At 47.7% G+C, this 23,195-nt stretch overlaps 1 protein-coding gene across 1 annotated transcript; it reads left to right on the top strand.

Annotated features, from left to right (window-relative positions):
- Positions 1 to 18,148: 18,148 nt before the first annotated feature.
- Positions 18,149 to 20,667, top strand: CCN1 (cellular communication network factor 1). The gene is given in 6 exon segments (XM_084527448.1): positions 18,149 to 18,329; positions 18,332 to 18,382; positions 18,385 to 18,615; positions 18,952 to 19,299; positions 19,437 to 19,639; positions 19,749 to 20,667. Coding segments are annotated over 6 exon segments (1,221 nt in total). The 5' UTR covers positions 18,149 to 18,241; the 3' UTR covers positions 20,049 to 20,667.
- Positions 20,668 to 23,195: the final 2,528 nt, after the last annotated feature.

Raw genomic sequence — 23,195 nt, 5'->3', positions numbered from 1 at the left:
TCACTGAAGTAATCACTTAAAAGTGACAAATAAGCCGGAGAATAAAACAAACAGATGGAAAATGGTCATCCCCATCCATGGACACCTGCTCTGGGATGCAGTCTGCAATGATCTATATACACTTCAGAGACAAAATTACTTTACCACATGTTCAAGAGTATCTGTTCAGACCTTGGAATGGGTTACAGGAAAGACATAATTGGTACCAAAAATGGCATAAAATCAGCCGTCTAAAAAATACCTAGTTGTAGTTTTGAAAATAACAGATTATCTCATTCACAAAAAAGCTCATGAATTGTGAAACAAAATGAGGATAAAAATACTCCTTAAAGAAAACCAACATGAGCCCCAGCACAATCCACCCCCAGGCTGAGTCACCCACGCCATAAACTTTGAGGGCTTTTTCAAATGTGGGTTACTGAACCTAATTTTATTCAAATGAGGCAATCCTCTGACTAGGAGTAAGACAGAGCCTTCCATGCATTTCATTTCCAGGATCGGGCCTATATTGGGTTTAGAAAACCTACACGCTCAACACCCCCAAAACATAAGGCAAACCTGACTGTATGCCTACGAAAGATTTCAGGAACATGTGATAACACTGGCAGCCATCCCTGTGTCGGTACAGTTTACAGTAAAGAAGAAGAACCTTTGCAAGAACACATCTTATATGTGTTTCCTAAGCAAAACTGGCCTTAATAGATTTTTTTGTGAAGCAGAGAAAGGTTGCAAAAAAAAAACCCACTCCTTATTCAACATCACCCTCCCAAGAAAAGTTTTCAGTGTCTCCATCCTTCTAACAGAAAGTATTTTCACTCCTAGATTTTGAAAGTGTCTTGGAACTCAGATAGTCAGAGCACTCTTACGTAATAACAATGTGGCATCATACTATGAAGTCACTATCTGGTCAAGTTTCAGCTGTACAGTACATAGGTATTTTAAGATTGGGATTGCTGGTCTTTATTTGTAGGAAGGCCAGATTTAGGTCACCACAAACTGAGCAGAAAAAAATTCTCTTTCCCTGCTCTACCCCTCCTCTCTTGGGTTTAATGGGAAACGGCGTAAGTCCTAAATATACATTCATTATGTTGTCTTTCTGAGTACATATAAATATTCTAAAATAGCTCACTAGCATTCCCCCCCCCCCAAAAAAAAAAAAGAGCAAGCCAATGTAGATGATGTAATACGACAATTCACTTATTAAGACATCAATTCTTTTGCACTAACATAATAGATATTATTGCAGTGCTAGAATCTGAATGGGACAGTGAATCCTTGCTTTCCAATCATGTGGCTTAATAAAAAAACTTTGTAATAGGAAGGAAACAAAAGTAGATATAAACATGGAAAGCAAATTGAAAGCAAATGGGATGAATTTTGGTGGCAATTACATAAAGCAAGTGTGAGCATACAGAATATGTATAAAAGCCTTATTGCATGTTTTAACATCAATTATAAACCATCACTCCAAAAATAACTTTCCGGCAAAAAAACATATCCACAGGAAGAACAGAAGACTGTTATATAAAGGGAATTGGGGTCAAAAAAGAAGGTCCATGAACAGTGATCTATTCACAAACCCTGAATTACTTCACCTCTTTCATGGAAAAATACAGGGCAAGTGTAGGCTTTCTTGCTTCATGTGGTTACAACTAAAAATACATCTTTTGCTGACCTGCAGATATTTACTGATGCCAGGCAGATTAAAGGGAAATTCTTGCCAGCCTTTTCTTCCTTCTTTTGATAACAGGTATATGTCCATGACACTTAGCAAGAGCACAGTCCAAAAATGACTTTGGGAATCTTACGAGTAACAGTGGCTATTTTTATAATCCACTTGCCTAGATCTGCGGGATTTTCCCCGTTAGATAATTGCTATTTTAAGATTAACTTGTCAGCCACCATGAGCCAGAAAGATGAGAGCCAAACTTCGTACTGTTTGTATCACCATCTTGAGTCTGTAATCGGTAATGCTGTAAAACAACTAATTTTAGGCATCTGAGGCATGTAAGCAACCTTCAGCCAAAAGAGCATCATGAGCAGCCTACATCACCCAAATGGAAAAGCACTCCATGTGTTTAAGATGCTGCCCACTATAATTTGGCAGGGAAAAATGGTTATCCTTGTATCAGGATTCAGTCAGTATTGAAGCTAGCCCAGCGCATGACCATGGGGCCATCCCCAGCCACCCCGTGATGCCCTCTGAGGCAGTCCCAAGGGATGCTCGCTCCTCAGCCGCATGTTCCCACCCAGGCCAGGACAGACCCTGTGCCTCACGTACTGCCTGCACAGCCAGAGCCACAGACCCAGCCTGGCACAAGGGGCTCCTTTCCTGGGCAGACACTGCTCCTGGAGCCGTTTGTGTGAAGGCAAGGAGACTGTAGGAGCCTGCTGAGGGGAGGGCGAGGTCTCAAACCAATGGCCCTGCTGCTCAGGGCAATTACTCCAGCTTTGAGCAATGCAGATTGTGAAAGAGTTCAGTTGTATGGGAAAAAAAATTATTATTTTTCTTCCTCCACAGAAAGGAATGGATTCAGTGTGTGCCAGACTTGCCTTTTTATTTTTTTTGACAACTTGCAGCCCATTGTTTATAAAATGGCACCCTGAATCTTCTGCGTCATATTTTAACTTAAATACACATTGTTTTAGTTAAATAAAAGTATGATGGCAAACAAACAAACTAATAAATAAATAAAAAACCAGGACTTCTGTGGAAACTAAGTTTACAATTTCCCACATGGATTAGATGTTGATTTTCCTAATGAAATAAAACACTTGCATATAATTCTGCTCTGGGCCTCCAACTATGGATTTTTTCAGTGTGACTGCTGATTACAAACATGTTGTGATCACCTCACCCTTGTACCTTTTTTTTTTTTTTTTTTTTTTTTTTTTAAGAGATGCTATGTTTCCGTTTCCATGTGGCTTCTGACCTTTTTTGTTTCCTCCAACTGGAACAAATCTGTTCCAGAGGACACACGTGTCCTCCTCCCCACCAGGGGGTTTCAGGGACGAGCTGGTGCAGCCAGCCTGGGGCTGATGCTCTGCCACAGGGGCCCCTACACTGCGGTTGGGCAGGGGATGTGCCAGTAACACATTGGACAGGAGGCAGCTTTGGCTGAACCCCAAATGCCGGGATGGTACTTCCTAGGAGTTGTTAATAGCCTGAATAACTGAGAGCAGCCTTAGCCTGCTCTAAATCACACTGAGGCTGTGTAAACCTCCCTGCTGTGCCGTTGCAGTGCCCATCAGAGGCCTGCGTCCTGCTCCAGGCTCCCACCTTACCCTGCCTCAGTCCTCTCCGGTGAAATTGTTTCAATTTCTGCCTTCAGACAGTGGAAGTAAACAAGAAATATCAAGTGTGGCTGGCAGTGGCTGAGGGGAGAGCACTGCCAGCCCCTGCCAAGGAGAGGCAGTTACCTAACACTGTGCCGGCATGGCAGCACCACTTTCTTCACCTCAACTTGTCTCCATTTGCCAAAAATAAGTAAAAATCAAACCTACAATCCTTACATGAAGCATCAAACCTATCACGTGGGGTTTCAGATGGCTGAAGCCCTTCTTGGCTAATAGCTTTTCTGTGAAGGAATACTGAATTAATGCAGCAAAGGGTTCAAATATTTATGAGCATCATGGAACGAGGCCAGGCAACGTGCACAGTGTACTAGTCCAGTTATTACACTACTCTGGCATTTTTAAATGGTGCCATCTTCTCCAAAGGACAATATGCACATTTAAAGAAATACTTAATAACAAAGAAAACAAAATATGATTTAGAAGTTATTTTTCGGGGGCGATTTTTCTTCAGGTAGACAGATGACCAATATTTACAGAAGGTGCAGGGTCTACAGTGCTTGTGGTTGGTTTGTTTTTTTAAGCAAGCTGCAGTTGTAAATAAGACCTCTGATGACTAAAATGGAGAGAGATCAATGTGTAAAGCTTTTTCAGGCTGTTTATGAACATTTGAGAAAGTCTGCTTCACTTTTTCCTCTGCACAGACAAGTTTCCTCTGCCTCTGTGTACAGCAACAGAGGAGAGAAAAACACTGGGAAGATGTTGGAAACTATGATAATAAAGCTACCAGCACTGACAGGTGGGCTTAGCGGAGGTAAAGCTCTCCCTAATAGTTTTATTTTTAACAGACTGGACTTCATATAGAAGTGCTGCCTTCCCCTCTGGTGCAAGAAGGAGCCCATTGACGGGAGGGAGGAAGGAGGTGGGGAGGGAACGCGGCAGGACTGAGCTGGCATTTTGTCCCAGTTCCTCCCAGCTCTGTGGATTCCTTCGAGTCATCCTTGCTTGGACACCCGCCCGCTGCCTTGCTTGCACCCAGTGCCTGCTTCGCAAAATGCCCCATCCCCAGGAACCTGCTGCACCACAGGTGCAGGTGGCAGCTCCCCACAGCAGAAACACAGCTGTGGAGGAATGCCAGGAGACTCCCACCCACTGACCTGCGGGCCAGAGGAGCTTGGCTCCTCGCTAGGTGATCTCACTCGAGCACAGCTTTGGAGACATATCCCATATTCGGACAAATGCGTGTCTGGGTGCTGCTGAGCTAGCGGGGGCCGGGCAGGGTGCAGCGCGATGCAGGCTGTGCAGCAAGGCCTGGCAGCACGGCTGGCGCCATGAAACCCTCATGCAGTGTGTCTGTTCGTACCGGCGGCACTTCGAGCCTTACTGCCCATTGAGCAGCAGCTGCTCGAGCACTCACACGATTTTTCCCTAGTAATGTTCCCGACAGGCTATCTTTTTAATTTTATTTTTTACTTTATTAAAAAGGGGGGTGTTTCACTGTACTGCCTCCTCCAACGCCGACAGGCGGCTGTGGTAAGCATGGGCCCAGCGCTGCCAGGACCAGGCCACGTCTCTGAGCCCAGGCTGCATGGCCCGGCTAGCCCACTGCAGCGTGGAGAAACAAGGGCTATTCAGTGGTTTTAAAAGGGGAAATTATTTTGCTGCCAAACCATCCCTGGCTTCTAGCGCTCCCCACACTGCCCTGACCAGGCGCTACGTTTAAAACATCCTCTCTGGCTTGTTCCCTCTGTGGAGGAGACATGAAAACAAACCAGCACAGCCCTGTTATAATGCCACATTTCTCCTGGTCAGTAAGATCTCCAGCAAACGCACAAAAGATCCAGCTGGATGTCGCAGCATGGGAGCCAGGGTGGCACCTGAGGGGCAGACTGGGCTCAGCGGGATGGCACAGCCCCATGACCCATCCAGGCCCTCGGGAGGTGGAAGCTCGGGGTGGCTCAGGGCAGACATCTGCCCACTGTCCCTTTGACCAAAAGCAAATGCTTGGAAGCCCTGGTAGAGCAGCTAACAACTTCTGTCAGCAGTGGGACTCATGAAACCTTAATTCCTACAGACCCATGTTGTGCGGTTGGGCTTTCCAGTGTCCCAGGCGCACAGGAGCTCTAAGCAGGCACTTTCTGCAGTGGGGGTGCTCAGCACCTCTCCCGCAGGGCCTCCCTCAGCCCCCTGGCTGCTCACCTTCCTGGACTCTGCCTGTGATTTCATCTCCCTGAAACAAATCCCTTGTGTTTATGGTGGGTTGAAATCAATCCAATAGATTAAAAAACCATAGGGGGAACCAGCAGGCCAAAGAGACTGTGCGGCATCAGTGACCACAGAGGTTTAAATATAAATACCCTTTTAAGACAATGAGGAACAAATACCCTCCACATGAACAAGCACAAAATTAGCTAGGGGCATGTTGTTTGTGGGACACGATTTACTTTGCTGTGACTTCAAGCACTGGTGCTGGTTTGTGGCGGAGCTGCATGACACGGGGTGCGACCTGACGGAGCACATTCCCTGCTGAAGGAGGCAACCAGAAGGACATCAGGCCAGAGCCTCCATCTGCATTTACAGCTTGGTCCTTGCACCCAACACCTTCTCTCCTTGCATGATAATCTGCTTCTTGAAATATTTTCCTTCCTAAAAGTAACATGAAAATGAGAGCAGAAAAAAAGCTTAGCCTCAAACTGCTGTTTAAATAGCACTGTTACTAAAAAGCAGGAAAAAAAAATCACAAACAAAAAAAATCAAGCTGTAGATGAAAGTTGCTGGAGTAGAAGAGACTGAAAGTCAGCAAGACACTTCCAGATATGCTCAGAGAAAGTTGGCTCCCATTCACATCTACTGCAAAATGTCAGTCAGCATCTGCATCAGGACCCCTCTGCACTGGAAATCAGCTTTCAGATGGGGGGCAAGCCATTCTTTTGTATTTCCTTGTCTGTGCCACAGTGACAGTGCTGCTAACACTTCATTTATTTTGTTCATTTAGGAGACATCTAGTTATCTCAATTATTTAACAATGTGTAAAATTACAAACATATTCAACTACAATATATTCCTCTTGCGTAAACCTCTCCTCTTGGCCACATGCATAATGAAAACCCTGTTGAGTCAGTAATAAAATCCAGAAAGCTTTCAAGTCTCAGAACTGAATGTTCAAATTTTGTAGCTCACTTCCTTTTCTAACCAGACAGCAGGGCTGCCAAGAGAATTTCTGGGCGTTCAGCCCCTTTTGATATACATATACACATACACACATATAGCACTTTACCAGGGCTGGCAAAGAGCAGGCACTAATTGTTTTTAAGCCAGTTATGAAGAAACGCATTTTCAGAAGAAGTCAGAATACTACTTGTTTTCATCTGATGGAACAGACAACTCAGACCTGGACAGGGAAAACGATCAGCTCCAGCTCTGTCAATAAATAAATATTTGTATTTCATTCCAGCGGAGGAAAAATGCAGTACTGATTTTAGGAACCAACCTCAAAAATTCATGTGTTGAAATACCACAGTTCTTCATGCAAAAGGGTTAGTTGCGCTTGCAAATTCCTGACTTCCCTGAATAACTGCACTATATGCATGTACAGGTTGGGCACATCATCTAGCATACCGCATTTTTGGAGGTTAAGCCTCATTCCCATGAAGAGAAGAGCATCCTCATCCTGCACTGAAGCCAAACTAATGAGTGAACTTGGCCCATCTCAACTAGGAAGACTTCAATGCTAAATATGAGAGCTTTAAGATCATATTACACAGCACACTTGTGATTCTTGCCTGAAAGATTAAATAGCTTCTAAATCCTTTGCACTATTTATAACAACAACCACAACTACATTCATTTCTCTTTGGAAGCACTGTCTGCTTTTGCATTTATACTGTAAGCAGCATATTAAAAAGGGGACAGAATAGGTTTCACATATGTCAATGCAGCAGCCACGTGAAGGGAAGGATAAACATTCAAGGAGTTTCATATGGCATAGAAATACAAAGCTAAGTTCAAGTCTGAGACTTTTCCCACACTTTGGCTAAGTACATTACCAACAGCCACTGATGTGCTACTCGCGGCGATCACACGGGAGCGTGATGACATACGGCACAATGCAGCACACCCCTAAAGCACACAGGCTGCATGGCCAAGGAATAGATGTGTGTCTGCTGGTGGGTGCCCTAAGAACGACTGAACAGTCTTAGCTGTCTGTGAGATAAGCTGGCAACTAAGCATGGACTGAGGAATTAGACCCTATGGCTCTTCACTTGACAGCAGAAGCGAGGTCATCCTGACCTGCCCTGCACACCCAAATGGAAGATCTTTGCATTGCTTGCGTGATCAAATCTTTCCACTATCAGTGGAGAGTGAGTCAGAATAGGATACAGATATTGTTTACTAAAAATCTCTTGGAACACGAGAGAGGAAAAGGGAAATACATAGGAGAGGCTAAGGACAAATTCCAGAAAACAAGACAAGAAAAATAAAACAGGGACAAACCGTGAGAGTGAGAAAAGAGGTCGAGACAGAAATACCCAAGTGAATGCAGAAGGGAAGACAGGACCTAGAAGAACCCAGACAGAAAGCTGAACACAAGTAAGGAATAAGGAAGCCAGGCTGGGACACCACAAGGATGACAGTGGGAATAAGGGAGATGAAAAGGGGAGACAAGAGGTGGTGGGCCCCCTGGATGTGCACATACCCTTTATTTAAGCAAATAGCCATGATGACACTAATATCATCTGGACACCAACAACACTGTCAGACAGGTGGCTTGCACTAGCAGAGGGTATAAAACAGAGCAGTCTCTGAGCAGGGAGAATCCCTGCTGCGACCAATTAGACGAAATGACTGGGATGAAAGGGAAGACCCGTCGTCCCCAAAATGCCATTCCTCCCACAGAGGTCATTACCCCATGTGCTGTGGCTGCTCCGGACACGCTCCTGCCATCCGTGAGTAAGCATCCACAGTCCTCTCAGCCCTACTTCAGGCATCTGAATGCCTTCCGGTCTTCAGCACACCCCCACACCATCCCTGTGAATCAGGGCACAGAATGTCTCCTCTGTACAGATGGGGCATTCAAGCAGAGAGGGATGCTTGCCTTGCCCAGGACCACACTGGCAGGCTGTGAAACCCAGAGCTTGAACCCAGCTCTCCCAGGTCCCAGGCCAGAACTGCAGCTGCTAACGAGAACCAAGAAAATTCAAAAAATGCAAATGAGCCATCTTGAAAGTTTTATAAGTAAAACTCCTGCTGTAGGCATGAATGGAGGAAGTGCAGACTCCAGCAAGCAAATTCTTTGCCACCCCATCTCCCAAGTCCCAGAAATCCTGTTGATCTGGGCTAATAAATTTCCCCAAGCCCTAGACATTCTCTTGGCCCTCATCCCAAGCTCACATAAGAAGCTATTTCATAGGCAAGGTTCTTATTTACAGTTACTCAACTCCCATAATATTTTATCTGAGGTGGCATTTTTAACACTCCCCTCCCCAATACTGGATGAACTGTCTCTTTCTTTGCTTTATAGGTTTGTAACTAATCTAGTTAAAATCCCATAAATACTGCGATGTTTCTGTGCTCCACATTCAGGCAGGAGGCTGGCTGAGGAAAAAGCACATTAGCATTAAAATGATGGTGACATCCAGACTGAAGCTGACAATTCATTCATTTTTTAAGCCTACTGTCATTATGCCAGCTGCCCTTCAGGAGCTGACTGTGCATCAACTGTGTTCGCTCCTAAATGTGCAATACTTGGGCACAGGTATCCTGCCATAAAATCCAGAGTCACAAGCCTTTGCCAGGTCACACAGTGGGTTAATGTGCTGGGTTTCCACCCCCTGGAGACCTGGGCTGGCTTCTTTGTTCTGCTGCAGACCTGTGTGCCACTCCAGCAGCAAAGGGGAGGTCATAAAAGCGGTGGAACAGGGCACGGGGGAGCAGCCACAGCAGCGCAGGCTGCCTCAGGCCAGGGCTGCTTCTGGAATCAATGAATCTCAGTCTGGGTCTAGGACTGCTGGTTATGTGTGGATCCCTGCTCGCAACTAAGGCACAACGAGGAGGTGCAAGCAGGCCATACCAAAATGTGGCCTCTAATTCAGTGTGCAAAGAAAGTTGCCTTATTTCACCACTTCTCCCTCTGGATGGGCAATGGACCCCAGTGCTGTGGCTGTACTACCAGTGCTTAGCAGAGGTTTCCTCCTCTTGGTACCCCAGCTTCATGAGGTCTGTGGCTGGGCAATTCTGGGGCAGGATATAGCCAGTCTGCCCAGCAAACATCTCCTTCCAAGGTGAGCAGAGCCCAACCCAAACAATGCTTCACCTCGCCTTACTGCCCCGTGTCTGTCCTCCTCTGGATTGTAAGAGTATCTCAGTAGCTCCTTCCTCGACCATGGTTACTTCAGCCCATCACATTCAAGAGTCCCTCCTGCTTGTGCACCACCCCTCCAAAGGGCATCGGCCAGCCTGCTCTCCCTTTGTTGTCATTTCTCCCATCCCGAAGTCCAAATAAGCACAGCAGCCTCACACCAGCAAACCTCTAGGTTTGCTCTGGTCGACCTTGGGCTCTTCCCTGCCTTCATCCCTTACTGGGCAGTCACCCAACCCTCCTTCCAAGGCCTTCCTCAGTTTAATTCCCCCATCTTAGCCAGTTCCATGCTGCCAATGCCCAGACACCAGTTTCAGGGCTGGAGCCCCTCAGGCAGAGCCCTGCCAGTGCTTTCTGCGTCGACCTGAGCTGCTGCCTGCGGTCATGGTGACAACTGCTCCCTGGATCCATCTCAGCTGCTTCTCTGACATCTCTTCTTCTGCCATGAGGGAAGGGCCGTGTCCCTGCACCACCCAGCCCAGCAGTACCTCCTCTTAAAGGACGTGCGACCTTTCCACAATACTAGTGACAGAAAACAGTGATACATAGCCCAGAGGAAGATGAAAAACCAGACCCTGTCTAGCACTTGTCAGAGAAGGAGCTCACGGACCAGGCAGGGTGCCCGTGCTGGGGCACCAAGTGGCTGCTGCCCTGCCTGGGCTGCTCCCTGTGGCCTGGCCCTTCTTGTCAGCAGGACAGGGGCTACACGTGGCTGGGAAATGTGCCTCTCTGCAGGTTTGGGTGGTGGGAAAGCAGGACAATCCCACCTCATCTCCCAGCTTTATTCATGTGCTGAGATGACTACTACATTTATATTTATATATATATAGGTGGCTCTATGTAATCACACAGTGCTTAGCCCACCACAATGCAGACTCCCATTCCCTAACTCTACTTTTCTTCAACAGAACGTGTCCCTGAGAAACTAGCCAGACACTCCAAGAATCTCTTTTTAAACGTTACCTTAATCTCTTGCAAGAGTTACAAATCAGCCAGCTGTTTAATCAGACTATCAAAATGAACTCACTTCTTATCTGAGATAACTTCAGAGGAAATGAGAGAGATACTGATGCAGCCCCCCAATCCTTGGGAGCTTTCCAGAAACTCCAGTGTCAGCTGTTTTTTAATTTTAAGTTAATTAATGCGTGCTAATTAATGCCATTAACTTTGACCAGACAAATCAGGTTTAATGTCAGTATAAGTGAGATGGGAAGCCAGTGCTCAGGTAAGACCTCCGTCAAGACTGAAGCAGGTCTTCAAGAAATCCTCCTGAATCTGGGAGTGCATTTCTTAGCGTTCTGGCCAGGCTTGTGCAGGCATCCATCTGCACCCACTATCAGGAGGGGGGCTGGTACAGCGTGGCTCGCTCCTGAGCTCTTCTTCCTCATCCCACACCGGCCATTCATCGGGAGCATCTCAATAATAACTCTGTTCTCCTTCAACCAGAACTCCATCCTGACCGCCTCCTTCACTGGCCATGTGAGCAAGGGAAAGCTTCTTACCCCACATCCTCACTGACCACAATCTAGTCCTCTATTTTTGAAATATTTAAGGCCTGAAATGTAGAATTTGGGGTTTTACACCAGTTAATATTAATAGAAACATTCTCAGGATTTTTTCCCCCAATGTAAATGGAACGCTTTTATTTTTTTAAACATCCCCCTGTGGTGCTCGCAGACCAAACACTGCAGCATTGTGCCAGCCCGGGGAGCTCACTATAAACAGATCTGTCTAGCTTCTCTGTCAGACCCAGGGAGCTCCGCATAAACCAGGAAAAGTAAACGTGTACATTAAATATTTACTGTTTTCAGCGTGTATAATCTAAAAGTGTTTTTAGCAGCACAAGGAGGGTGCACTTTTAATCACTGATTTTTATTTTGACATGGCACTGTTAAAAAATGGCATGGATACATCCTGAAAAAGCCCACTCCTTCCAAGCAGAGGCTCTCCTCTCACAACTGCTGACAAACATTATTGTTATTACACATTGCTCACCTGACAGACCCATGATGCTCCACATTGTTCTCAAACAGTACCATTAAAAGTTGAGTCTGTGGGAGTTTCAGAATCAGACCCCCGGTTAGGCAGCAGGAAAGGACAGTGATCAATATGCAGGTAGCTGAGTGCAGTACGATGCAGAAGAGTGCAAAGAGTTAAAAGAAATGAGGAGCAAACATCTCTGAAATCAAATAGCTGCCAATCAGCACTTTTTTGTTTATGATTAACATAACAGCTAGCTTTTAGTGCCTGCTCCACGCGGAAAGGTTTCTGCTTTCATCTCAACACTGACACTAGGAGTCATAATTTCTGCACAACAACAGGAAAAGATATGTTAATGCAATCGTAAAAAAGTCTCCACACCACAGCGGTCTGCTGATAGCCCTGCTAACCCCGTACTTCCTGAGGACACCAGTCCCTGGGAAAACAGTGGGCAGCAGCCACACTTCCTGGCTGACTCAAAGAGATGTCCTCTCCCCATGGGCTGCGCGGCGCTGGAGGGAGCCACGCGAGGACCCAGTGCAATGCAGCAGCCTCTCACCAGGCTGCCCACCTAGTCTTGCCTGCCAGCTCCCTCCAGCTTCCCTTCAGTAGCTTCCCTTCAGTCTCCAGCAGAGACAAATTGAGGAAAAGATTCCATTCAAATAGTTTCTTCTTCACTCCCCAAGAAAAAATCCCCCCAACCAGTTCAATAGAGCAAGACACGTAGATTTGAATGCTACTCAAGCCTAGAGATGGTTTAGCACTTCTTCTGAATCACAGACACGTAGGACTGGGATGGGCAGTCATTTGCACATTCTTGGACCGTAACTCTGTCTCCAGAAACATTCTCAAAGCACATGCATGATCTGTTGGCTGCCTGCAAGTCCTCCCTATCTGCAAGGATGACATCGTGTCTACTTACTTGTCTGCCACTGATTTTTTACACTCCACTATCACTGACTAGAAGTGAGGGGCACAAGCCAGAGAGCAGTGCAAGCAACTGATCTCCAGCAGGCCAGCCCTGGGCTGGCTTCCTTCTTTCAGCTAGCTCCTGTGTGTCACAAGACAGACACACACAGGAGAAGAAAAGAACATGGTTAGCTGCCACTGAAAGGTGCTCACAATAACAGACTGGTAGGCAAAGGGTAAGAGCCCGGAGAGAGCAGAATGGAAATAAACAGTAACACAGCAAACACAACTACGATCTCACCATGTTTTAATAACCTTGTGTATGTAGCAGAGAATGAGTAATGATTCTGGACAATGCCAACGGGCACCTCAGGGGATTCGGCACTATTCTGCAATTAATCCTGTGACATTTACAGCAGCTAGCCTGAAAACTGACAGAATTCACTGTGTGGCAAAGCATCTTCAGTATCTTGCAAGATCAGGCCTTCCCTTATATATGTGCACAAAGTTACAGAAATGCTATTTATTTTTTTTTTCACAAGACCAAACAACAACAACTGAAAATCTACAAAAAAAAAGTGTTCTTAAAATCAAAGGCCAGGCAAGTCCTTTGAACGTCGACGTCCCAGTGACAAGAAAACATTTCCTCAGGTCATTAGCAGGAGGGAGGGAGTGAAAGCACCAGAACGAAGGCAGAAGGTTCTGCCAGCTTAGATACAGGCTAACCTTAAGGAAACAGAACTTTGATTAAGAACTATAACGTAACAAAACACCTTTTGGGAAAGAAGAGTTTGCCAGGTATTTTAAATGCAGAAATGTAAAAACAAACCTGAATGCACTGAGGAGCATGTGTTCTGGCCAGACTTCTACATGCAGATAAATGCAGAAGGCAGCTGTCCCCAAGGTGTAGCTATGATGTAGACTGAGGCAGACAGCAGCTGAAAACCATTACGGGCTGCAGCCTGCAAGTGTTCTGATGCTGAGAAAGAACCTGTGTATGCTCCTGGTGCCTAGGCTTCCTTCAACAAAATTCACAAAATGCAGCTGTGAAAAGAATTTTTCTATGATACATAAGAGAGATTTCAGCCTACATTTCAAGTCAAATTCCTGCATCACAAGGTGATAGGCATGACTTGGAATTCATGCACAGCCAGGTGCTAGCCAGGGCCACCTGATGGTCTTTTTGTGCTAAGCTTAGGCCAAAGCCCCCAGCAGTCTTTTCATTGCAAACTTCAGATGCAGGGATGGGCCTGATTGCAAATTCTGTCTTCTGTGTGTACCATAATGTTGAAGCATATGCACGTGAGAGTGGGTTAATACATACTAAGTAATCCACCTGCCTCACTGAGAAAACTGAACTTCCCCATAGTAGAGCAATAGCTAGTACTAAAATAAACTGAATGTGAGCTCCTTGAGCAGCAGCAACAAAGAGCTTTCAGTTCTCTGAATGGACAGCAGGAACTATGCAGAAGATGACTGTAACTGCTTTGCTTCTCTGTATCCAAGCTTTGGGTGAGAAGCCATTCAGTAACTACTACCAGTCAGAGGTTCAACAGGAACACGCTGACCATCAGCAGGGATGCTTCTCACCTCTGTTATGATGTTATGTCCCTTTTACCTACATGCGGTCCAGTTCACAAGCTGACACAGCAATGGGCACAACTGAATACTACTGCAAATTTTACCTCTCTGGTTTCCTTGCAGGCTCAGGAAACTCACAAGTTCCCTTTTCACTTTCACAGAAGCAGAACCTTCACCATATCTTGAGAGCAGCCAGAGGAAAAATCAGTGCACCTACAAAGCAAAGTGCCTCAGTGCACAAATATTGCAAAGCACAAACCCACAAGTATTAGAAAACACAGGCAAGGCACATACTATACAAAAACTGGCAGGCATGAGCATAGCTAAAGGGAAGGTAGCAGGGAAAAGGAAGAAAACAAATAGGAAATGCCATGCTCAAAGAATTCAGCATAAACTCTGAGCAATCAAAGCAAGAAAAAAAAAATCTGAACCCACTTGAATTTTAGCTGCTGAAGTCTTCTGGCTACTCTGCCTGTGTGTTGGTATGCTTAATTTGCCCCACTGGATTTGCACCTCCTGTGAGTCACTGAGAGGAGCCATTGACTGGAAGAACTGATTTAGTGCAGCAGGAACCAGCGGCCTGGCAGGAGCTGCAGGAGAGGCCCAACCTAAGGTAGGTAAACATTAGAAGAGGAAAGGCCGCAGGGAAAAAGACTGGAACAGGGAAAAGGAGAAGGAGAGATGGAAGAAATGCACAGCAAAGGATGGGCGAAGGAAAAAGAGAACGGGGAAGAGGAAATAAAAGACAGTACAAAAAGGGCTGTATGCTGGTTTTAGTAAGAACCTTCCCCAGAATTCACATGGTTGTGAATTTTTGATATTCCCTAGTTCAGTGCTGGAGACCTACTGCCACTGGACATAGCAGCTCTCAGAGGAATGTCTGTCCTATACATCCCCTTACACTGCTCCAGAGTCCCTGCACATAGCCGTGGAAAACCATGTGGAAGGAAGATCAACCATTCAGTTATTTATTTATTTTTTCTTGAATTGTCTCTCTGGAAATTCCTTTTCCTGGAGAAATAAAGGCCTGTGGAGATGACAGTGTGTACACAGTAAATCTGTAATACCTGGTGTATAAGCCAACTGTTTCAAATTCCTGCCTTGCATTAGCCAAGCTCTCAGCAGACTTTACCTTACAACCAGCTATTATTGCCTATGGCACAAAGAGTCAGGAGACAGTAAAATACCCTTCATTACATAAAGCTGGGAACACTTCCCTCAGGTCTGGAACTTGATGTTATACTGAATACAACCTCAGAAAAGAAAGATGCTAAAAACTTTTTCCTGTTTCCTGACATCCATCCACAAGACATAGGCACAGCCTGGAACGTAAACTCAGGGTCACAGTTTGTGACAGGGAAATGTGTGCAGTGGAAGCATATGAAAGGTTCACAGTCTAACCTGAGCTCCAGAGAAATGCAGCTGATCTCGAGTGTTGTCAACTACTTGAAATTCAGGACAGGTTTGTTAAAAGGTGCTTCAAAGCTTTCGAAGTGACCTTTTCTGAGCAAATGCAGGTTCGGTTACACTTTCCCATCAAAGTTGTATGAATGTGTGGTAAGACATGAAACCAAACGAGAAAAGGTGCCATTCATTGACTGTTCCTGTGGCATTTGTTGAATGTTGTGAAAGTCATAGATCAAAGCAAGATGCTCGGTGCGTGTCCTTAAATTAGATGTAATTAAACAAACAAGTGTTTGCATAAATCCCTGAAAAGCAAAACTGTCCAATTTAACCTCATGTTGGTGTGGCAGTTCTTTCTGCTTCAACATTTTCAAAATTGTCACTAACAAAAACGCATTGAACATAAAAAACGTTCCTCCTGATCACAGCGTCTCCACCACAATGTTACCTTGAAAAAAAATTGCTGGTCAGGTACTCCACCTACAAGCCAACATTAGGCTTTGTAAAAGTGCCATAGTACACACACACCTACCAGACCAGGGAAGCCTGGAGCACTGGGTAGCTCAGAGGCTGGAAGCAGGACGACGCAGCTCCTCCTCGTCACAGCTGGAGCCCGGCCAGATCGGTGGGGCTGTAAAGTTGCTACCGCCGTTACTGGCAGCTGCCTGAGTTCGCCAGCTGTCTCTGTCCAATTCTTCATGAACACATAAAGTGATTCCTGTCACCAGTAATGGCACTAATTGGTATATATTGGCATTCTCGGGAGATAGCTGCATATAATTAAAGACCAAATTTCCTTTCATCTATCGTCCTTTCCAGTCAAGTTTGGAGGTGTACAAAGGAAACAGAAAACCAGTGCCACCCTCTGAGGGCAAAGCCAGCCCAAAGCTTTTCTCCTGCCACCTTTCATGAACCACCAAACCACCCAAAATAACAGCGGGGATCTAACCGGAGAGAAAAACATGATGAGACTCAACCATGGGGGAAAGCAACCACAGGGCACCAGCCCTTTTGCTGCCCAGGCAGCGGTGGGCTCCAAAGGCCTGGCCTGGGCCAGCCAGCTCCTGGCCCGAGCCTGGCCGCTGTGTGTTGCGGCAGCTCGGACCTCTGTGGAGGCTTCCCCAGTGGGGAGAGGCTGGCCGGCAGTGGGAGGCCAGGTGGGGTGCCAGGGCACAGGGGACACCGCGCTGGGTGTTTTCTGCGTGAGGATGACACCAGGGCTGCCTCACCAGCCCCCTGCTCAGAAAGGATGTGTGCAGGAGAGGCACTGCAGCTCAGTGTGTGTCCGTGTGAGCCCACCATGGGGGTGTGGTGCAGCCGAGGACAGGGGCCCCACTGTGCGGGACCCCTCTTGTGTCGCCCGCGCCTCCCTGGCAGCCCAAGTCCCCCCGCTGCACTCCTCCGGCCAAAGCCAAGCCCAGGAGTAGCGCTCCCAAGACAACGAGCCCCCTTTTCTGCGGCTCCGGCAAGGTCCAACAAGGCTGCCTTATTATTCCTGCTGGTATTAAAATACAAAGCAAAACAAAGTGCACGGGTGTGCGCACGCCAGCCCCCAGCCCCTCGGTGGGCTGAGCGCCGGGAGCAGCCCTTGCCCAGCACTTACCCAGCCATGTGCACCGTCCGTCCGTCGCAGTGAAGCCGTCCTGGCCGTACCCCTGCCGGCAGTGAGGTGCTGGGGTGCTGCTGGAGCCCCTCGCGGGGAGCAGCAGGCAGAGGCTCAGTGCCTGGCAGCGCTATGTGGGCAGGTTAACCGGGTCCCCCTCCTCTCCGCATCCCCTCCCTCTGCTCTGCCTCCCCCTCCCCTTCTGTGTTTTTGGGCTCTCGAGGGTTTTTTGCAAAGTTTCTCCTCTCCTCTGCATCTGCTCCTCCACCTTCCATCGTTGAAGGCAATCAAAAAAAAAGAAGAAGTAAGGAAAAAAAAAAATCCCCCCCAGCCCACCCCCGAGTTGTGTTAGGCACAGTAATCTCATTTGCCAGGAAGCATCCCAGGAATGGGGTGGCTGCACCGCCGCCGGGTCGCACACGGCGCTGGGCTGCTCTCAGCGGAGCAGCAGCGCTGCGCCAGTTGGCTCCTCCGGCACGGCGCTCCTAAATCATGATGGACAGATTGCGTGAAAAACAGGAATTCCAAAGAATTTCCTGCCCTGGGAACAGAAGCGAGGGCTATATTTAACAACCTCCGAAGCTGTCAAGAATGCTTTGTGGCTGGATAACAGAGCACAAAAATGCGAAAAATGCGGGCTACTGCTCTACCAAATAAGGCGATATCGTTACGTCTGGTGCCCGCTCCCAGCTGGAAGCGCTCAGGGCGGCCGGGAGAAAGGACGGCCGAGCAGCGGGCTCCCGGCCCGACCCGGCCCGGCAGAGGCGGCGGGCGGGGGGCCGGGGGGGGCCGTGGGGGTGCCGGGGGTGCCCGAGCCGCGCGGGCGCGGGGAGCCCCCGGCGGCCGGGCTCGGGGCGGGGCGGGAGGGGCGGGGCGGGGCGGGGCGGCCGCGCGGCGCGCGCCAGGCGCATTCCTGGGATGCCGCGAGCGCTGGCCGCGGCCGCGGCCCGGAACGCGCGACGTCAGCGGCGCGGCGCACGCGGCGGCCCCGCGCCCTATATAAGGCGGCCCGCGCCCCGCCGCCGCCTCAGACCGCGCCGGCCCCGCTCTGCGCTCGCAGCCTCCCGCCGCCGGCAGCCTCCCCTCAGTGCCCGACGCCGCCGCCGCTCGACATGGGCTCCGCGGGTACCCGCCCCGCTCTGGCGGCCGCCCTCCTGTGCCTGGCCCGCCTGGTAAGTCCGGGGAGGGAGGCTCGGCTCGGCTCGCGGCTGTCCGCTCGCGGCTCGGCAGCCCCGGCGCTGACCGGCCGCCGCTGTCTCCGCTCCGCAGGCTCTCGGCTCGCCCTGCCCCGCTGTCTGCCAGTGCCCGGCCGCCGTCCCGCAGTGCGCCCCCGGCGTGGGGCTGGTGCCCGACGGCTGCGGCTGCTGCAAGGTCTGCGCCAAGCAGCTCAACGAGGACTGCAGCCGGACGCAGCCCTGCGACCACACCAAGGGGCTGGAGTGCAACTTCGGCGCCAGCCCCGTCGCGACCAAGGGCATCTGCAGAGGTAAGGGCCGGCCGCCGCCTCCCCCGGCCGAGCGGTGCTCCCCGGAGCGCCGGAGTTTAGTAATTTTGAGTCCTTGTATGGTTATGCTTTGTTGTTGGTAGCTTGGCAGAAAGGCACATGACTTCAGCAGTCTGGAATGCGATTCAGTATGTCTGGGCTCCGCTAAAAGCACATAAGGAAAAGTGATTCCTGACTAAGTTATTGTTCTGGCCCCGCGTCTCCGGGGGGTTGTAGGGAGCTTTACCGCGAACTGAATTTCACAGAGCAGCAAACGCATGCATTTAAAGGAGCGACTCCCACCGCTGACTCCCTCTTCTCTCTCATTGCTCTCTACAGCACAGTCCGAAGGGAGACCCTGTGAATACAACTCCAAAATCTACCAGAACGGCGAGAGCTTCCAGCCGAACTGTAAACACCAGTGTACGTGCATAGATGGAGCTGTGGGCTGCATCCCGCTCTGCCCGCAAGAACTCTCCCTTCCTAACCTGGGCTGTCCCAGCCCCAGGCTGGTCAAAGTCCCTGGGCAGTGCTGCGAAGAGTGGGTCTGTGACGAGAGCAAAGATGCGCTGGATGAGCTGGAGGGTTTCTTCAGCAAAGAGTTTGGTCTGGATGCTTCTGAAGGTGAACTGACCAGGAACAACGAGCTAATTGCCATTGTGAAAGGAGGCCTGAAGATGCTACCTGGTGAGTATGACCCAGCATGGGTAACAGTGACAGTTAAGGTGGGGAGGAAAGATATGTGGGTCTTTAGACCCCAGGGGAAAGAAAGAAGCCCAGTGAGAAGATGCACTTAAGTCTGAGCCCTCCTTTTTCTCTTCCAGTGTTTGGATCCGAGCCACAAAGTCGAGCTTTTGAGAATCCCAAATGCATTGTGCAAACAACTTCCTGGTCCCAGTGCTCCAAGACATGTGGAACTGGCATCTCCACGAGGGTTACCAATGATAATCCTGACTGCAAGCTCATCAAAGAGACCAGGATATGCGAAGTGAGGCCATGTGGCCAGCCAAGCTATGCCTCCCTAAAGGTAAATACAGACTCCTCTGGTGCTCCTCTTCTTTCCAAACTGGTTTGGGTAGAGGGGCAAGGCTGCACAAGAATCTCCCACTAATAACATTATTGCCTTCTCTTTACAGAAGGGAAAGAAGTGTACCAAGACTAAGAAGTCCCCATCCCCCGTGAAGTTCACTTACGCAGGATGTTCCAGTGTGAAGAAGTACCGCCCCAAGTACTGTGGCTCCTGCGTGGATGGCAGGTGCTGCACGCCCCAGCAGACCAGGACTGTCAAGATCAGGTTCCGCTGCGATGATGGAGAAACCTTCACCAAGAGCGTCATGATGATCCAGTCGTGCCGATGCAACTACAACTGTCCGCATGCGAACGAAGCTTACCCCTACTACAGACTGGTCAATGACATTCACAAATTCAGGGACTAAGCTGTGGTGGGGGTGGGATACTAAACAGAGTTCTGAAGTAACCAGCCATGGAGAAAGGACCTTTGATGGAAGTGGTGCCTTGCCCGTTGGAGGGCAACATTGAGATGTTACAAGAGTGCACTGTGCAACTGGACACTAATGTGACAGATCTAAGCATACTTAAAGCTTCATAGTACTGGAGCAACTTCACTGCTTCTTTTTGGAGCACCTTATGTTATATACTGTTTTCTGTTTGTAAGTGATCTGAGAAGTGTTTTGTTCTGGTTATGAAAACCTTCTTACTATCCTGTTTGATTTAACACCGTGCTTTTTCCCCCTCCCTCTCTCTTCTCCCTCCTTTCCCAACCAAGTTGGAAGTTACATTCCTTCCTGAGGTGGGCACTTGTGAGGTGCTCACAGTGGCAGCTATTATGTACCAACTGTAGTTTAATGGCAAACAGAAATCAGTTGTTTTAAAGCTGAGTATTTTATTTATCAAACTGTAGCTTTTTTTTTTTTTTTAACCCCTTCCAGACCCTGTAATACTGGAATAAGTTGTAAATGATTTTAATTTTATATTCAATGAATTAAAAGAATTTATTTATGGAATTAATCATTTAATAAAGAAATATTTACCTAACTATTCTCAGTAAAGCATTTGAAAAGGCAACAGCTTTAACTTTATAGCAGGGTTAACTGCAGCAAAGGAAAGACCTTTCTATGAATACCCTGAATCCTAAGAACCAAGATTCTCTGGAAACTAAAGCAAGCTCTCCTGCAGATGCAGCCATGAACTCCAGTAAGCTGAGTCTAATTCTTGGGGTAAATAATATATTGGCATGGTGTATACTATCTGTCCCCATGCTCTAGAAAGCATGTGCAGAAAAAGGTTCCTGGCAATGAAAGCGAATGTTTGATGGAGAGACTGAAATGTTAATTAATTAGAGTGTCAGATTATTCAAACTGTCCTGGAATTTGCAACATAAGGCACTTCATTAGAATGCAGTATATGCACCGTGATGTGGTCGTTAGGTCTCACATTTTTTTTGGTGGCTGCTTTTTGCAAATTAATAGAGTTCTGTGGAAGAAGAATGTTTCCTACAGTCTGCAGGAGGTAGTTTGCTTTCACTAAATTCAAATTAAATGAGCTTGAAGCAATGACTTTTGTTAATCCTAATAACCCAGTGATGAAAAGTAAACATACTGTTAACAGCAGAAGAATGTGAGGAATTTCAAGTACTTTTCCAATAGAGTAAAAGGCAAAGCAGCCAATCTTTTCTCTTCCTTGCTGCCCCTTCCCACTTTTCAAATATGTAACTGCACTTTAGGGATGTGGATGACATTTAGCAAACCCAGGGAGCCCTAAGAAGGCTAGCTGGCATGCGTTAAGAAAATGACATTAAAAAAATGACCTAGAGGAAGAATGAGAAAGCTGCATGAAACATTTGTACTATACTGGTTAGTATAAAGCTGCGCTACAGATAAGGCTGAAAGGAAACCTGCAACATAATTTTTTCTCCTCATCATCACCAGTTTGTTCGCTGCCAAGAAGCCTTCCTGTAGGCTTTAGTGAGAAAAATACTTCTCAGAAAAGGCAGAGACCGATTGTGGGGTTTTAGACTGGTAGCACTGTCATCCATCGTCATGTGGTTTGACATGCAAGTGGTTAAGAGTTCACTTTTCATTTGATTAGACATAAATATTTCAATAGAATAGATGGCCAAATATCTCAGGAGCTCATCTCTGGCACCTAATGCTTTGCTTTAAAAATTACAGCTGTCTCTCTTCTGCTCAGTCAAGTTCTCTCCCCGAAGGCATTCAAAACTTGAGCTGTTTTGGAATTTACCACCTGGCCACCAGTCATAGCTGTACCTAAACTTGTCTGTACAATATTTGTTGACAGTAAAAGTGTAAAACGCAGTGAAGCGCTTTTGTTTGGTTTTGACTTACATCTAGCACCGAACACTTCATTACATCAACCTCGCAACAAGGAATCACTGGGTCTGCATGTCGGGTTACCGCACGGCGAGTAAGAACACACAGTTCGCAGACACGGAGGAGCTGCCTGCTTGTTCTTGGCCACTTCCACTTTCAACTATACCTGAATGAACCCACTTTAGAGTAACCTAACTCAGCTCTCCTAAAAATTCCACATAGGTATAACTACATATCCACAGAGTAAGTCTGAAAGCAAAAACGGCCCTTCCAACTTCTGTCCCAAGTGTGGTTCCACACAGGTCCTAGCTTTTAGAGCCTGCACTTTGGGCTTTCCACATCTCATCAAGTAGAGGGGTGAGTCTGTAATCTTTGTTCACTGGGAAAACGTACTGGAGGAAGCATAAGGACTGCAGGAGCAGAACATGCAAACATAAGAGCAAAATATACTAAATAAAATTACTCTGTCATAGAGAGGGGAAACGAACCTCACGAGAAAGAACTGCCAGTCTTCCAGAGCTGGGACTTCACACCAACCGAGCATCAACCACGCTGTTCTCTTCTCACTTGCTGCATTTCACAATTGCATGGCAAAACTACTAACCCCCACAATACCGTACAAGGAGTCAGCATCACATCTTGCATATTGCCTTTGTGCTTGCTTTGAAATTTTTATGTCCCTGTTCTTCTAGCAGAAAAAGAACCCCAGATACCATGCATGAAAATATCAATGATAAAAACACAGGTTCCTTTAAGTGCAACCAGGAGGGCTCACAGATAAGATACATGAGCATAACTATTTGATATCTGGGTGGAAAACTAAAATACCAACATCCTTCTTCATGAGTCCTCGCACAGCAGGGCTGCTGCTGCCCACCCGTGCCTGCAGCGCTGCGTTTGAAGTGCTCCGTCTGTCATGCACCCTGCAACAAGCAGCGAAGGGGCTGCCAGCGGTGGGGTTACCCGGGGATGGGAAGCGTGGCACGGGGCAGTTTGCTGCAGCTGCTGCTGCCGCCAAAAGGAGCACTTGTCAAACTACAGCTTTAGGCCTGGAAGAAATGCCTCTTGTACTCGGCGCAGTTATTTACAAGTGCCTGGTGGAGGCAGCCACTGTGGTATCAGGGGTGCACATAAAATCTTCCCTACCAATGAAGGCAACACAGTGAAGACATAGTTTACGCTTCCTTGAGTGCTGCATCACAAGAAACAAAACAAAAGTAAGAGCATGCAGAA

The sequence above is a fragment of the Aythya ferina genome, assembly GCF_964211825.1.
Source record: "Aythya ferina genome assembly, chromosome: 8".
NCBI classification, from domain to species: Eukaryota; Metazoa; Chordata; class Aves; order Anseriformes; family Anatidae; genus Aythya; species Aythya ferina.
The sequence above is the reverse complement of the archived record's forward strand: the minus strand, read 5'-3'. Positions and strand labels throughout refer to the sequence as shown.